Raw genomic sequence first — 15,979 nt, 5'->3', positions numbered from 1 at the left:
AGTATAAAAAACAAAAAGAAAAACAAAAGAGACTGTGTATCAGGAGAGGACTATCCAATGTACGTGCACAATATCACGTACAGAATGGGTCTCGCCCACTCTTGGGCAAGTCGCGCACTTTCACTGCTTTTTGGGGTAACGAGCTGGTTGGTCTGCTTTCAAGAGGAGAGTTCATTCCTCTGCAGCACATCATCCTCAGGCGCCCTCTTCTCCGCCTGCTTGCCTTCGAATCTTGGTGCAGGTATATCCCCTGTCTAACCGCTACTGCGCTTTATCGCCTCGCAGCCTCCTCTCGCCCCTCTTTCTTCGCCTTCTATCCACAGAGAAGCGCAACATGGGTGCCGCCGACTCGAAGCTGGCATTCAAAAAGGGTGTCTTTCGACTCTTTGAAGAACGGGTAAGCCCATCTCGCCCGCATCCCAGCATTCCAGCAATGAAAACCAGCCAGGACGCGTCTCAGCAATCCATGCTCTTCGACTCAAGAATGACTCAAGAATGACTCTTTTCTCGGCAAAGTAACACATCTAACCTCGCTTACTTCCCTTGCAACGACTGCTTCCCTTCCTTTTTTATTTTGCGGGCACTTGTCGCCACTGCTCGCATGTTTTCTCCTCTAGAGCATTCCTTCTGCCGCAGACGACTATTGGGAGCAGGTAATACTCTAATAATCGCGGCCGATTCCTTGCTCTACCTGTGCTTGATTTCCTCATGCACTAACTATCCGTTATAGTTTTGGACCCTGCCCGAGTGTGCAGACGATGTCTTCCTGCTAGTGGGCTCGCAAGATATTCGACGTGTGCGCGACGAGGCGCGTGAGAATCTGGAGTGTCTTATTGAAAAGGTACGTCCTTGGATAGCCACAGCGTAGGACGGGTAATTGGAAACCGTCGTAACTAAATCGCGCCAGGCATTTCTATCTGGGCGTCATAGATCCTCGGCCATCTATTTTGGCTTTGCGAATCTCCCGAGTTCCTGACGCCTCAGGCACATGCTCTCCAAGTGCTCAATTGCGTGCGTGTCCTGACGCGTATATTCCCCTTTGTCTTTGAATCAGATGATTTTATGGACTGGGAGGAACGCTACTTCTGGACTTCGCGCACCGTTAAAAGGAAGCACCCCAGCTCTATTGAACAACTGGCCGCTCCTTCTAATAGGCCCACAACGGAGTCGGAAGTTAGACTTACTTCACCATCCAGTGAGTCAGAATACCACCGCTCACATCCTCTACCAAAGATAGAAGTAGGTGATTGACTGTCGATCGTGATCGTGCTCGATCTGTCATTTTCCAGGAGAGTATGCTCACGCTTTGAACACAACCTTACTTTCCAGTTCCTAGAGCTCGAGGAGGAACCGTTACCATCACATGGGCAGCGCTTAATCAAGGTGCTACTGGATCTGCTATTTACATCTGGGTTCACACTTCCTACCGCCCTGGAGACTAAAAGCCGAGTGAGCTATGTCATTTGGTATGCTGCCTCCCTACTCGGATTCTCGGTAATGGACATGACCATGATTATTCATCCTGACCCAATCTCCTTGCTGCCGTAGGGAGACTGGTGTGGGTTCATCAAAGCCGATCGGTACTTCAAAGGAGCTGGACGACAACAGGACGGAGATTTTACGGCTACTTCTTGTCCTGTTCTCCAGGTCCATGTACATTTCCCCCATAGCCATCACATCTACAGAAAACCGCTGGATCGATACTGTCATGACTGGATCAGACCGTCAAACTACGTTGGCGATACTCTGCAGTTTAATCAATTCGGCACTCAAGTACAATCCATCGGGATGGGGCCTACCCTACAACCATGTTATGTTCAGCGACCAGAGAGAGCTCTTGGTAATGCTATCTCTGCAAGTTATCGTCGTGCTACTCGACTACCAAGTCATCGAACGGCCACACAATTCGTCCGGTATCCCACCAGGAGTCTGTATTGACGACCAGAAAAGATCGGACGCAGGGCAGTGGTCAGGAGACCCAACAGATTCGGCAGGGCCTTTGGAGTTTACATCTTCAGCGACATCGTTGCCACCTGCAAACAAGAATCAATTTCAATACTACCTCTCGCGTTTGCACCGGGATCAGGACTTTATGTTTTTGACCGATGGCATGTATCGTATTCTGAGCAACCCAATGGCAGTAAGTCTTTCCAGCGCCTGTTTGTAATCATGTGCTTTTTTATTGAATTTGTCTAATTCACTTATATTTCTTACATCCATTGATTTTTGTAGGCCAGCAGTACGTATTTGCCAGGATCTACAAAGCAAGTCAAATGCCATCAGGAGACTTTGATGCTCTGTTGGAAGACCCTTGAATTGAACAAGGTTTGTATTCAAATCAAGCGCATGTTCTTATGCTGATGATAGATGTTGGTGGTATAATGCGTGGAGCTGACTTCGGACGTTTTCGTTGGATTGAATTGTCAAACTACTCGACGACACAGCGTTTCCGCAACTATCTTTTGGAAACCAATAGAGTACTCGATATCGTGGTGATCCTGCTATATTTCTCGCTCGAATACAAGCAAGAAACATGTAGGCCATCAGGCATATGCATTCCCTGCGCAGTTCCTCCTGAATGCTCGTTCGAAGGAGGTGTTGATGCCTAATGCCTTTACTGTTATCGTTGCTTGTGTCTCTAGCGCATATTGGTCTTGTCAGGATGTGCGCTTGCATATTGCAAACATTATCTAAAGACAAAGCGTTGGGCAAGTGCTTGAACAAGCCGTTCGATGGACACGCCTCCTTGCCCGCCAACGTCAGGATACCGAACTTCCATGGGACTTATGGAGACTATCTCATCTGTGTATGTGCATTCTACCCTCGCAGGGTCTTTGCATGGCAATTTGTGCGCGGAAAGACTGCTCCAATGATATCTGATCCTCTTGTCTTCTGTCAATCGCATCTCACCAGTCTGTACACCACTTAATTGCCACAACAAAGCGGACTCTCAGATCCCTCTACCCTGCATTGATCTCGACCCTCTCCAACGTGTCTCCTTATATCAAAAACCTTTCGCCCCTTGCCTCATGCCGGCTTATACAGCTCACCACATCCTTTGCTTCTCCGTCATTCTTGCTCACAGAGGAATCCAACCATGAGCTGTTGGGCATTTTGTTGGATACTCTCTGCAGTATTCTTTATTATCAAGCACCTGGTATGTCCCACTTCTTCAAACTTTCTGAAACTTTTCCTTGGACATCCGACAACGTGTAGCGACGTCATGTACTAAGCAGCTGATGTCCATAAACGTATAGAAAACGCACATCTAATTTACGCCTTGGTTCAGTATGAGCCCAAGATCCAGACTATGGCTCAGTTCACTTTGAAGCGTGGGCTGGGTGACATTCATAAGCTCCGCTATCAAAGAGCAGAGTCGTTTAATTCATTGCGGTCCGCAAGCGAGAGCAGCGTTCCCAAAGCTGCAGATGGCCGCCCTCGTCGACCCACGACTTCAAGGCAACAGTCCTACCACGGAGAATCATCACAAAATCACTCGAGGAGACCTCATCTGCCCAGACGTGGGAGCTCGACAATACTGGAAATATCTCCAATCGGAACATCTTCACTCTCTAAACCAGCAGTCTCATCGTGCTCAACGTCCTCATCTTCAGTCTCATTTTCTAGACAAGCGAAAGATTTTCAAGCAGAGGAGAGGCCTATGGTACTACCTGTGCTAATGCGGCCTGACAGCTCTGACTCGATTTTGATAACCCCCAGTGATGGTGGAGGGCATGATGGCGATGTAGAGGACGAAGGAGGCCCCTCAACCGTACCCAAAAGTCTCAAAGAGCGACCGGTCTATGCAATGTCAGAAAAGGCCCGGGGAAAATTGCCAGAAAAAGGTCATCAGAACCAATCTTCACTTCTGGCACGGGAAGAGTCAAGCTGTGAACTTGAGCGGGATGAACTGGAAAATGGAGAAACGAAACGCTCAGCCCTCCATTTAAAATCTGCAGCGTCAAACCGGAAGCCACCTCTCTTATCTCGAGCCTCTAATCATCGCCAGGAACAATCTACGACAGTCTATGATGTTGGCCAAAACGGGTTTGTTCCCACAGAAGAATGGGTCAGTTGACATCTTTTTTTTTTTTTTTTTTTTTTTTTTTTTTTGGTCCGCATACTAACACAATTAAAAAAAAATAGGTCCAGAGTTGGATGAAAACACTACGCTTTGAGCCTCTGCTAGTCATGTTGCGGTGTGCTATCCCCGAGATCGAGTCGATCCATGCGATAAATGACAACCAGGTGCTCGAATACATCCGGATCAACGTTGTCCCCAAGCTCCAGCAAAGTCTGCCCGAATCTGGTCGCCCGCCGATCATCATTCGCAAGTTTGTGTGGGGTGAACTTGCGACCTGGTTCCAGGGGTTGCTTTGGAGTCAGATTTATATTGGAGGCGGTGGTCGTCTTGGACGTCAGGGCATGGGAGCATGGTATGAGACCGGGGTCAAGCTGTTCTCTATCAAGACTGTAACTCCATCTGCCAGTGCGGCTACTATAGTATCGGACAACGTGGCTTCTGTCGCTGCGGCTGCAATTCGCGTGGCTGGATCAACTTTTACAGCCACTTCCTCACCCACCGCTAGAATTTTGTCTCGCGACCACGGCTCGTCCTCAGAAGCATCCTCAGGAACGCCTACGGCGGGTTCTTCAAGGGCTAGGTCTGTGAACCAGGACAGCTCGACGACAAACCTAGGAACAGAGGTCTCCAGACCACCACTATCAACCTCTACATCGGCCAGTGCTGTTGCGGCAACTAATGCTGTAGTCCCGAATAGTCTGTCAGTATCACAAGAGTAGAAAGTCAAATGCACGATTAATGACGCTCAGCATAAAAAATCACCAAAAAAACGCGAGCCTCGCCATTTAATCGGATTTATTCCTTCATTTGGTTCTACATGGTCTCGATGGAAGATCGATCCAAACCGGCTTCCATGTCGTGTAGAATTGGCGCTGATGAGATAGACGCCCTTGCCAATTCCCTATGGAAAGACGACTCATCCAACTGGACCTCTTGGCTCATGACTAGGTCCATGCTAGCAGACGCGCCCTCGTCCTGATACCTCGGTATCTGTAGCGGGGTGGATATTGCTGTCACCACAAGTGGTGAAGTCGACAAATCTGCGACGCTAGATGACGCAGCCTTTGCAGCAGCCCAACCCAACGACCCTTCCTTCAGGGCTTCCGTATTGGCAGGTAATGGTATGCTTCCCATGATAAAGTCGGCCCGGTTCTCGTCCGCCACTGTTGGGGGGAGCCAGCCCGACGTTGGGTCCGTCAGCCATATCAAAGGATTCATAGACATCGATCTAAATAAGTCGTGAGCTCTTTGGTAACACGGGCCCTTGAGTTCTGGTTCGGAATACCGCCCAACCTGAGTTAGGAAGTAGGCCATGACAAAGTCGAGTCCCTCGAGTGCAGGACTTAGCTCCCGATATCCCTGCACCAGTTTCTGAGACGCCTCTCTCTCATGGCCAGGCACAATCAAACTACGCATTGTGTCTGCGAGACAGATATAGGGCTCGGCCACGAGTTTCATGGGTTCGGTTTTGAGATAAGCAATGAAATAGCTCAAATTTGCGTCGGCGTGGAATGGGCAGGACCGACTGATCTCGAGGGTATCATTCTTGGGGAATGTACGTACATGGTCGTGCATCTCATACATGGCCATCAGCGCAAACATGCAACTCATCAAAGGGAACGGATGCGCGCCGACACCTTGTTTCTGGATATTCTGCCCAAGCAACTCAATGTAGATGCGAGATTTTTCATAGTTTCCCGTCTTGGCGTAGTAAAACGACAGGATTCCATGGACGATCAGCAGGTTCATAAGTCGAGCCTTGGGCATGATATATCTCTCAATCAACCCTACCCACGACTCTGCATCCCGAAGACGATCGTGAATAAGAAGGTTGGCCAACGTGGGGATCGCGAACAGTATTTCGCCTTCAGAGTCGCCATTCTGGATAGCCACAGCGGACAGGGTTCGTAAAAGCTGACAATCCTTTGGGTGAACGTTATAGGAGCCCTCCCACATCCTGTAGGCGATTTTTGAGGTCACTGCTCTGTAGAACGTTGCCAGATGTGTGACAACTCCAAATGTCTTGCTCTCGCTAATGGCTTCGTCCAGAAGGCGATGCGCCTTTTCCAGATGCCCCTCGCTGTATTCAGTGTACGCGTCCATGGCGGAGAACATTCCAAATGTAGCTCCGTCGGTTTCGTTACTGCGTCGCGCATCGTCCATGTACTTCTCACAATCATGTTTGTTGCCCTGATAGTAGTTAATGATCGCGATGCGGGCTAGAGAAGTCGTTTGATCTCCACTCGGGATACCTAACTTGCGTGAGCACTTAAGCGTGTAGAAACAGGATAGCGTGGCTCCGTCGGGCTCCGTTCGCCAAAAGTAGACGTTTTGAAGGCATGAGAGGACACGGATGATTCGTGTGAGCCGTCTTTGTCCCTTGTGGTCGACCCTGGGCTTCGGTACTCTCTTCCCTGGCTTTTGTACGACAGGACTAAGGCCAAGGTTGTAACAATACTTGAACTTGAGTCCCTCTATCATCAACACTCGCCTCCATTGACTCCTGCTTGAAGGCCAAAAGATGCCGTACTTGGCTAGGCTATCCAAAAGTGCAGGTTCTGCTTCCTCGATGCGCATTCGTTTGGAAAGTGATTCGCCTTTCATGCCATAGATATCCGCTAGGTCCTCCTCACTGACCATCTCTCTCGCGCCGCGTTCTGTATCCATGATTCGGATCAGCTCATTGAGGTTGTCGGTGGCGTCTGTCAGCATGTTGCCCTTGAGATGAAACGCTGCCAGGGCTTTGAGGTATTTGATCTTCTTTTCCGTATGGTCCGTCTTCATGTAGTGATACGTGATCTTAGGTAGCAAATCTTGGCAGTTTAGCGGCTGCTTCGTGGGATCCTCGTTGTGTCCTGCCTGCTCCAGAAACGATTCGTAAAATTGAGCCAGCTTGAGATGATAACCGACGCGCTCTTCATACGGAATCGATTCATAGATATCGCCGGCAGTCGAGGGAGAGGTAAAAGTGTAGATGGTCTGTAGAACTGCGTTTCTCGAGAATTGAATATTGGTTTGCTGGTTGGTCGCCAGAGACAGAAACCGGTACGTGTCGAGGTCAATGATCGCCGTCGAGTATGATTTCTTTTGATCAGGCGCTCCCAAAAGGCTCTCAAGCGGCTTGATGGCGGCAATCTCAGCCAGTGTGAATGTCTCTCCTAGACAGCTGGCAACCTTTAAGAACTCTTGAAACTTGGGACGGAGGCGATCGTACTGCATCAGAGTAACCTTTTTACGATCCTGTTTCTGCAGCATCTCCTCCACGGACTTGGAGGAAGGGCCAGTGGCGGTTTCCTTGCCCGTCGTCAAAAGTTCGCCATCGACTACACTGAAATGACAGAACTCTTGTAGCAAAAAAGACATGCTCTTAACGAACTTTGGGTTGCCTTTCGTTCGCTCTTGTACCAGGTCCATAATCTCGGGACTGATACGGGTGACGCCCTTGTCTTGAAACGCTCGCAGAAGCGCCTGCTCGATTTCGCGGCGCCTGAGGCCCTCCAACGTGATTTCCAGATGACTAGGATGATTGCTGATGGCCTTCAGAGTATTACTATCCCCATAATCTCGCAGTGGACGCGAGAAGAGAACAATCAGGACTGAGGGGCAGCGCTCGTGGATGGCTTGAATGATATTAAGAGACTTGTAGTCGCACCCTATGGGCACAAATACAAAGTTGGCGTTTAAAAATTAATCCATGCCGCGCTCGCCTTTGTAAGTTCATTTGGTGACAGCAACAGCAAAGTACTTCAAAGAAAGCGAAAACTGCTGTGCGAGTTAACTCACATTGGATGTCCCGGAACATGACTATGGTCTTGACGTAGCGACACGCATAGTTCAGGGTACGGACAATGAACTCTGACAGAATGTGATCTTCTTCTGGATCGATGACAGGTGTCGGATCATCTGATGATATGCCTGCAATGATATCGTACAACACGGGCGTGGTCAGGTTGCGCTTATTGCTACCCAGCTTGTCCAGACAAATGTTGATAAGAGCCTCTAGTTTTGTCCGGCTCGTTGAGTTAGGTCCACTGGGTCTATCGTACTGATTGATCTCTGGACTGAAAGGCACATCCTCGGAGGAACCGAAGGAGCTGTGCCAAGGCCTATTGCTTGCAGCTGGCAACTGGAGCAGCCCATCTGAGTGCATGGTTGATCCAGAGTCCTGTACGGAGGTCAACTGACTTTTAGCTGCCCCTGTTGACATGATAGTGTCGGTGGTATGCATTGAAGTACATCCGGAAGAATCCTTGCTGTTCGCAAACGCTATCGGAGGCACCATCTCGAGATCAGTCTTGTTAATGTCGTGGATGTCCGTATTCGCCCTCGGTGGAGCATTCGCCGGATCCGTCTTGGCAGAATAGGGGATATCGTGTTTGTGCATGATATCAAACAGGTCCAGTAGCAGAAACTTTATCGGATAGTACTCGGTATTCTGCTCGACCTCTGCAGAAGGTGCAGAGCAAATCCGGAATCCATTCTTGTCGGCAGCATGAAATATCTGCTGATGGAACATGCTCTTACCAGATCCCCTTGGGCCCATCACCAGGAGGGTATTTCGGTCAGGAGCCTGTGCCCAACCCTCTAGACACTTAGTGACCTTCTCCCGCTCGGACTCGTATCCGACAATGTCGTCCTCTAATGTATCGTCTGATTGATGAGCCTGATTCTTGGCGCCAAAGTGGACTAGTCGCCAGATTCGCAGAGGGTATAGCTTGCCTTTGACGTACTCTTCGCCCATGTCTTCAAAATCACACAGGTCATCGTGGTCACTGGTGCAAGCAACCATAGTGGCGTCGTCGCAGACAATTGAATTTGTCGCATACTCAAATTTCAGAATCCTGACAGCGATAACAATCGTGTCTCCTACAATGGCAGGGTCGCGACGGAACTCGTTACCAATCGTGCTCGTGAAAATGACGCCCGTCGCCAGCGATATTTTGAAACCCCGAACATCTTCGTCAAGGAGTCGTTGTCGGATTAGCCATGCAGATTTGGCTGCAAAAATCGCCTCTTTCTCGTGGGAGTGTGGGTATGGAAGGCCGAATGCGCACAGGATGGTGGCGCCTTTGTCATCGACAGCGAACTGTTGAATAAATCCTGCATTAGAGAGAGATAGTCATCAGCCATCCATCGTATTGTTTTAGGTGAGGTAAGGGTGTTAGCGTAGATGTTTTAGCATGTACCTGCATACGCGGATGTCACTTTATGCACAACAAGGAACGCGTTCTGACAAAGAGCAAGGCCATCAGGGGTCCAGGGCTTGACGTCTCCCAGGCTAACAAAGAGAATGGTGGCGTTTCTGAATTGCGCTGGGAAATCGCCATTTGGATAAAGAATCAAGCGATGGATTGCCGACTTATTTACATATCTACTCACGGGGCCAGAAAACAATAACAAAGTATCAGACATATTTCCACGTATCCAAAACGAAACTTTCAATTTAAGAATCCCTGTTCCGATGCATACTTGAAGTAGTGCGGATTGCTCTGCATGTTAGCCTTGAAGACTCGATCGTTTCTGATACGTCTCATTAGCGGTAGATCCTCTCTTCTTGACGATGGTATCGATTTCAAGATGACACAGTTTCTTCTAGGCTCGCTTCGTCGGTACGCATCCGAGTCGACATATTTCCATGCGCTTTTCGTGACGGTGACCTCTCCTGCACGCGCCAGGTTGAGTGCGTAATCTAGGGCCGACATCTGCTCTCCACAGATGGCATATTCCAGGCGTCCCGTGTCTTGAACCAGCAAGGAGTCCAGTCCCTTGTTGTCACCGACGTCTCCAATAATGATGTTCGCTTTGGCGCAGATCAACATGTGAAGATGCATTTCAGTGCACAAAGAACGTACATTTTGCGACAGTGTATCAAAGGTGAGGAAGTAATAAAAAGCTGCTTACAGATATCGCCAGCAGAAAGCGCCATGTGCAGCTGCAGCTCATGCGCTTCCTCTGACACATAGGCATTGTCAAGTAAAGCCTGTCCTGAAGCGCCTTGTTCGTTGAAATTAGAGTGCGTGAATAAATTCTTTGCGTTTGACAAAAATCGACTCCGCGCTCTTGAACGCATCGATCCTGGCCTTGTCGACGAGCTTTCGGATCCCTCCCGCTTTCGAAACCCTAAGAGACTGCCCGGGGTGGAAAGAGTCGCATTCGGTGTGGATATGTGAATACGCTCAGGGGATGGCGCGGTAGGCGGGACGATGTTGAATGAAGGAATATCTCCTGGCCCGGGTCTGGGTCTAGCTAGTAAACGGGTTGAGGATTCTTCCACGGGTGGATCTTGGCGGGGATGCGGGAGAGACCCAGTCGCATGGCTGAATGGGTGATCATGTCCAACATCAGCTGAATCGCTAACTGAAGAGCGACGCGAGGAGGATTTTCCCGTTGACTCTGCAGAAGATGAGCCCCGACGCACGTTTGCTTTAGAATGGAGAAAGTTATGGCCGCGCCCGTTGCTTAGAAGGCCCAGACTATTCCAAGAAGGCCCGTTGCCTTGAACGCCGTTTGTTACGAGTTTAAGGCCACCGCCGTGGTTACTGCTCCTGTCATCCTCATTGTAATTGCTATCATCCACAATGCTCGGTGCGCTTGAAAATTTTCTTGCGAATTCACGCTCGGATAGATATATCCTGTAATCCGAAAGTCGCGCTAATAACTCTAGACTGCATTCAACGGCTCGTCGGACAACGACCTTGTTACGCCGCGAGACAGCCGCAGGATCGTCTTCCACTGTATCGAGTGGATTAAGGCTGTAGTCTGTAGTGGTGAAGTGATTGGAGTCAGAGCCGCAGATTCGCTCTGCAGAAGGGTCTGCTTGGAATACGACTAAGAGGGCATCTCCCAGGAACTAGCGGTGGTATGGATTCACCAGGAGTTACATGAGTGACAAGGATGTTTGGACTGCCAGTGGCCATTAAAGTTAATTGTGATTCCGTCATGACTACCTTCACGACGTCTCCGCCATGATACTCGATGATACGGATCGCCAAGTCAAAGTAGGCTCCAATCTGGGAGGAGAGCATTTCCGCCCCGACATCTCCTTTCGACGAGGCGATGCTTGTCATCTAGTGCGCAATGCGATACGTATATTATCTGCGTCAATAGACATGAACATGCTCTTGTTGCCGCGAACGATGTCACCAATCTCGACTGGGAAACAGACCTGACTAAAGCCAACGATGTCGACCATCAGAACCGCGCCAAACTGCGTGTATGAAAATGGCATGGCAATCGCAGGATGGTCCTCCTCGACGTGGAGACACCGCACGAATCTACAGATTAAGAGTAATGAAATAAGGTAAGGCAGGCCCATGCGTCAGAGGAGCTTTACAGCATGCTGAGGATGTAAAGTATGCCATTACGACTTCACATGCGACCAGAGCTACACTTGCTTTGATATATACGGCCCTATGTTGACTGTTGGCCTAGATTCTTCGTCGGACATGGTGATTTTGTTGATCATTTTGAGGTATCGTATGCGCTTCTTATCGTCCGTTCTTTTGTGTTTTTACTGCGTGTTGCTGCCAGGGACCTTATGGAAGTTCAATGGCGGGGGGTGGGTAATGGGGACAGGGAGTATTTCAGTGAGGAAGGCAATTTGGTATATATTTATGAGTGGATGGGCGAGCAAGGAGATGGTCGTCGTTGGAGAGCTGAAACCGGCCGAATGCAAATTTTTGGTGCACATTCTGTTCGCCAAGTCTTACCTCATGAACTATCGACCATTCACAGGCAAAGGCCCCTCAATTTATTTATAACTATGAATACTGGCGAGCATCGAGACAAGGACGATCGGAACTGTTTTTTTATCTACCATCAAAATGCTTAATAGGGTCAGCAATGGTGCACGAAATTAGTTTTGATAACGGTGAGGATTGTAGGCGTCTTACTTAGAAGCGAGTGAAAGCGGGAATGTCAAGGTGGATGAAGGCAGGATATCCCTCGTCTTTTATATGCGTGCTCAGTGCATTATGCACCCACCTGTACGTTGACTCGGGAGAGCATGGCAAAAAAACGCTCCCCCAATACGAATGCTGTCCCTTCGACTCTACAACGTCACTGAGGACTCTATTGAGTTCAGATGGCAGGGCCATACAGCGCGTTTCTATCGTTTGTTTTGGAGGATTCTTCATCAAGCACTAATTTGCTTACACTAGCCGCGAGCGTTTTTCCCAAGAAAACGCCCCACCTTGATCCTCTTTTTGAAACTCTGTCCAACGGAGGAAGAGCCAATAGCCTAGGAGATCTTGGAGATGATTGAAAAGCTTCAGAAGAAGGCCAAGCTATTGCAGAGCCAGATCAGAGAATTGCGGAAAGTCCCACCTCCCAGCAATACGTTCGTTTCAGTCAAACAGCATAAACAGCCTTCAGGAAAAAAAGTGTCTGTAGAGGAGCGTAGAACAGTACTTCATTGCTACGAGTTTTGCAAGGAAGAAAAAGAGAACGCAAAACTTGTTACGACATCGAATCTTTTTCTACGAACGGCCTCTTACACATTCAATACCGTCAAGAATATCGTGTTGAGAAAGGATAACGGAGACGCTCAATTCAAGCATCCATGCAACCATCACATTCGGTCGTTTGCTTCAGGCCTTCGACGAATCGCAACGGAAATGAGCACCAAGGGGCAAGCTGTTAACCATAGAGTCCTTTTTAACCGTTACCAGGATGTCAGGAACACTAGGATTTTTTTTATAACAACTTGTTTCTCGAGTCAATTGACTCTGCGAATCTATCAGACTAACTAGCAAAGATCTACTATCGTTGTCCTCACCACCAAAGCGGAACCGATCCACAGTCGCCAGTTGACAGGTCACATTCCTCGGGCCTGCCCCTAAGGCCTGCGCACACCTCATCAGTGTGTTAAAAGCTGAAAACTCCTTGTTACAAGAAGGGTATCTTCCCCATCCCCTCCATGGTTGGGATGTCAGGAACACTAGGAAATTTGTCGAGACCGAGGATATCAAGGCCAAGAGGCGGCATCACGACAGTCCTACAACCCATAGTTGAACTATTGGTAATGTGCTAAGATATGTTTTCCTGAGGGTGCCAGAGTTCAGTCATTATTTCCGGCAGCTGACTTAATTCCCAGAATAGTTGACTTGCTTTTCGACTGGTGTAAACACTCCAAAAAAAAAAAAAAAGAACTCGCTCTTTTGCATCTATTCCTGCTATCTTTTTCTTTTTTTGATCACAAGCAATAAAAAACCTCTCCATCCTTTATTCCTTCATTCAACCCCTCTCTCCCTTTTGTACATATAAAAATGGGATTTGGTAGGTTGTTTCAGCTCTCACTCGCTGCTGAACGTGGTTTGATCAGTTTGATTTACAATCACGATCCCCCTACACTCATGATCTTGACCTTCAATTTGCATGGATTAATGACTACATCCTTGCCTTCATATCCCAGCCTTGAGGCCGTTGCATATGATGTTGTTGTTGTTTTTTGCCCCTCAAGCTATTCATGGCATCTCTAACATTCCTTGTCTTTCCATAGGTGATCGTGGCGGTCGTGGTAGCCGTGGTGGTGCTGCTCGTGGAGGCGGACGTGGCAGTGGACGCGGTGGTTTCGGTGGTGATCGCGGTGGCCGTGGTGGCGGACGCGGTGGTAAGTGCAGTGCTTTATGATCTAGGTCAGAAATTCTCTGCGAAGACGCCTAAAAGACACGTTATCAAAAAGAGCTGCAACAGATCAGGGATCGCCTTGGGCATTCCAATATCGTTCTTCTCATGAAAGTGCTTTTTATGTCTTCCCGGAATATGATTATGGAGGATGATTGCCAGTTACCATCAAATAGTTTTTTGGTTTTCATCTCCCCAGACTCATAATCTGATCAAAGTGAAAGCGCGATCTAGCTTCGGATCTTAAAACATCGAGCATTTATGATCTGTCCTGAATGCATATTGGAGAACAATTAGAAAGAATATTTTGTTATTGCAACTGTACTTGTATACCATGGCGGTTTCAATGATGTGGTCCGCATGCGTATTTCACTATTTTTCTGCCTTGTTCTCTTATTGCTTCTGATAGCCCGTCATTTGCATTCGATCGTTTTTGAGCTCTCTGTTGCTGGATCGTGCTCACTGTTCAACAAGCAAGTTGTTAACAATATTTGCACTTCCTTCCTTCACACACGACTTTATTCTATGCGCATGTGTCATGGATCGTAGGTGTCGCTAAGCGCGGTGGTCCTGCCCGTGGTGGTGCCCGTGGTGGTCGTGGCGGTACTCGTGGCGGTGCTCGTGGTGGGGCCAGGGGTGGTGCCAAGGTTACGGTCGAGCCTCACAGACACGAGGGTATCTTTGTTGCCCACGGCAAGGAAGATTATCTCTTGACCAAGAATTTGGTCCCTGGCGAGTCAGTCTACGGCGAAAAGAGAATTGCCATTGAGGTGGAGTGCTCGGCACATGGATTTTTTTTGTCGATTTTCTGTGGCAGGAACAGTATGGGTGCTCATTAGCGTCTTCCTTTTCGTTTAATAATTAGGGTGCTGATGGTACCAAGGTTGAATACAGAGTCTGGAACCCTTTCCGCTCCAAGGTCGCTGCTGGTGTCCTCGGAGGTGTCGACAACATTCACATTGCTCCCGGCAAGAAGGTGCTGTACCTCGGAGCCGCCTCTGGAACCACGGTCTCTCACGTTGCTGATATTGTCGGACCTGAGGGTCTTGTTTATGCTGTTGAGTTCTCTCACCGCTCCGGACGCGATTTGATTAACATGGCCAAGAAGCGTACGAACGTCATTCCTATCATTGAGGATGCTCGCCATCCTCACAAGTACCGCATGTTGGTCGGCATGGTTGACGTTATTTTCGCCGATGTTGCTCAGCCCGATCAGTCCCGTATTATTGGAATCAACGCCCATCACTTCTTGAAAAACAACGGACACATTGTAATCTCGATCAAAGCCAACTGTATCGATTCGACTGTGGATGCTGCCACTGTTTTCGCCGGTGAGATTCCCAAGCTTCAGGAGCAGCGCATCAAGCCCCAGGAGCAGTTGACGCTGGAGCCATTCGAGAGGGACCACGCCCTGGTTGTCGGCAAGTACGTTCGCTCTAAGTAAACGGATTCTGCAGAGAGAGAGAGAGTAAAGGAAGGAGTACGCACATAGCATGGAATAGAAACAACATTATTATAAGGCCTTGCATATCAGTCAATCACATCGGTCACACATATCACATATCTTTTGAATCGCACTGTCTGTTGGCCATTGCTCGTGCACAACAGCGAAATCATGATTCATTCGTCGTCAAATCCTCCATGGAGGTGGCGGTGATAAATGGACCCTGAAGGTATAGTATATATGTACTTTTATGACGTTTTCCACCCGTGCGATGTTGTATGCGCCGCAAGAGTCCCTGTGAAGGGTGCGGTGGCAGGCTGTGCAGGCGAGCTTGCTTATCTTAACAGTTAGTAAATCGCAGCGGGGACATACACTGTTTGTGTCGCCTCGTTGAGCTGACAGACAATGATTCCAAGCACGCGAGGTAACAAAGTTGGAAACAGAAGACGCGTCAAATGCGGTGCAGTATTAATATATGCGAAATAGTTGTTAACATGCCTGCTTGGCGATGAATCGGGCCATGGCTATGTGAAGAGACAGGCAGCCTCGCGTGAACTCAAAGGTGCCGCTCCCGATGTTGACGCCGATCGCCTTCAACTGGTTACCCTAGCCTGGACATGGCCCTGAATATGCGGCGTACCCTTACTTCTGATCGCTTCCAATCGTGGAACCGTGGTTAGTGACTTGAGGGACCTCCTGCCAGGAATGCCGCCGGAAAGCGGGCGTCATAGGCGTCGACTTTCAGGGCGAGGTCATTCGCGACAAAAGAACCTGTGCTGGCCCAGAAGCGCTTCCCCTTGTGGCTGACCGGCCCGCCTTGAAAAGAC

General features: G+C 48.9%; 3 protein-coding genes across 3 annotated transcripts; 2 read left to right on the top strand and 1 right to left on the bottom strand.

The window, feature by feature from the left end:
- The first annotated feature begins 152 nt into the window (after window positions 1–152).
- BC939DRAFT_493218 (high-temperature-induced dauer-formation protein-domain-containing protein) lies at window positions 153–4,859 on the top strand. Its single transcript, XM_051559553.1, has 12 exons — window positions 153–397; window positions 618–653; window positions 731–841; window positions 931–1,239; window positions 1,330–1,466; window positions 1,549–2,140; window positions 2,233–2,325; window positions 2,445–2,535; window positions 2,643–2,806; window positions 2,914–3,157; window positions 3,258–4,069; window positions 4,147–4,859. The coding sequence occupies exons 1-12, from the start codon at window positions 335–337 to the stop codon at window positions 4,801–4,803; spliced, it is 3,309 nt and encodes a 1,102-aa protein (XP_051412047.1). The 5' UTR covers window positions 153–334; the 3' UTR covers window positions 4,804–4,859.
- Window positions 4,860–11,743, bottom strand: BC939DRAFT_452285 (uncharacterized protein). Its single transcript, XM_051555786.1, has 8 exons — window positions 11,479–11,743; window positions 11,250–11,358; window positions 11,032–11,151; window positions 9,986–10,934; window positions 9,554–9,884; window positions 9,271–9,455; window positions 7,868–9,184; window positions 4,860–7,737 (listed from the first exon to the last, which is right to left on the bottom strand). Exons 1-8 carry the CDS (start codon window positions 11,547–11,549, stop codon window positions 4,898–4,900), a joined length of 5,922 nt encoding a protein of 1,973 aa, XP_051412046.1. The 5' UTR covers window positions 11,550–11,743; the 3' UTR covers window positions 4,860–4,897.
- Window positions 11,633–15,152, top strand: BC939DRAFT_484141 (Fibrillarin-domain-containing protein; the record flags this gene model as incomplete). Its single annotated transcript, XM_051559238.1, has 4 exons — window positions 11,633–11,642; window positions 13,584–13,694; window positions 14,258–14,478; window positions 14,574–15,152. 4 exons carry the CDS (start codon window positions 11,633–11,635, stop codon window positions 15,150–15,152), a joined length of 921 nt encoding a protein of 306 aa, XP_051412045.1.
- Window positions 15,153–15,979: the final 827 nt, after the last annotated feature.

Source organism: Gamsiella multidivaricata (genome assembly GCF_025024155.1).
Source record: "Gamsiella multidivaricata strain RSA 2152 chromosome Unknown BC939scaffold_34, whole genome shotgun sequence".
Taxonomy (NCBI): Eukaryota; Fungi; Mortierellomycota; class Mortierellomycetes; order Mortierellales; family Mortierellaceae; genus Gamsiella; species Gamsiella multidivaricata.
The sequence above is the reverse complement of the archived record's forward strand: the minus strand, read 5'-3'. Positions and strand labels throughout refer to the sequence as shown.

What these genes read in the sequence shown, in the direction of transcription:
- BC939DRAFT_493218 (XM_051559553.1), top strand. Translation starts at nt 335, where the DNA reads ATGGGTGCCGCCGACTCGAAGCTGGCATTCAAAAAGGGTGTCTTTCGA. An exon ending in CGAATACAAGCAAGAAACAT is followed by an intron (nt 2,536 to 2,642) that starts GTAGGCCATCAG and finishes TTGTGTCTCTAG; the next exon opens with CGCATATTGGTCTTGTCAGG. An exon ending in TCTTTATTATCAAGCACCTG is followed by an intron (nt 3,158 to 3,257) that starts GTATGTCCCACT and finishes ATAAACGTATAG; the next exon opens with AAAACGCACATCTAATTTAC.
- BC939DRAFT_452285 (XM_051555786.1), bottom strand. Translation starts at nt 11,549, where the DNA reads ATGATCAACAAAATCACCATGTCCGACGAAGAATCTAGGCCAACAGTC. An exon ending in GCTTTCTGCTGGCGATATCT is followed by an intron (nt 9,885 to 9,985) that starts GTAAGCAGCTTT and finishes TCTGCGCCAAAG; the next exon opens with CGAACATCATTATTGGAGAC. An exon ending in AGTGACATCCGCGTATGCAG is followed by an intron (nt 9,185 to 9,270) that starts GTACATGCTAAA and finishes TCTCTAATGCAG; the next exon opens with GATTTATTCAACAGTTCGCT.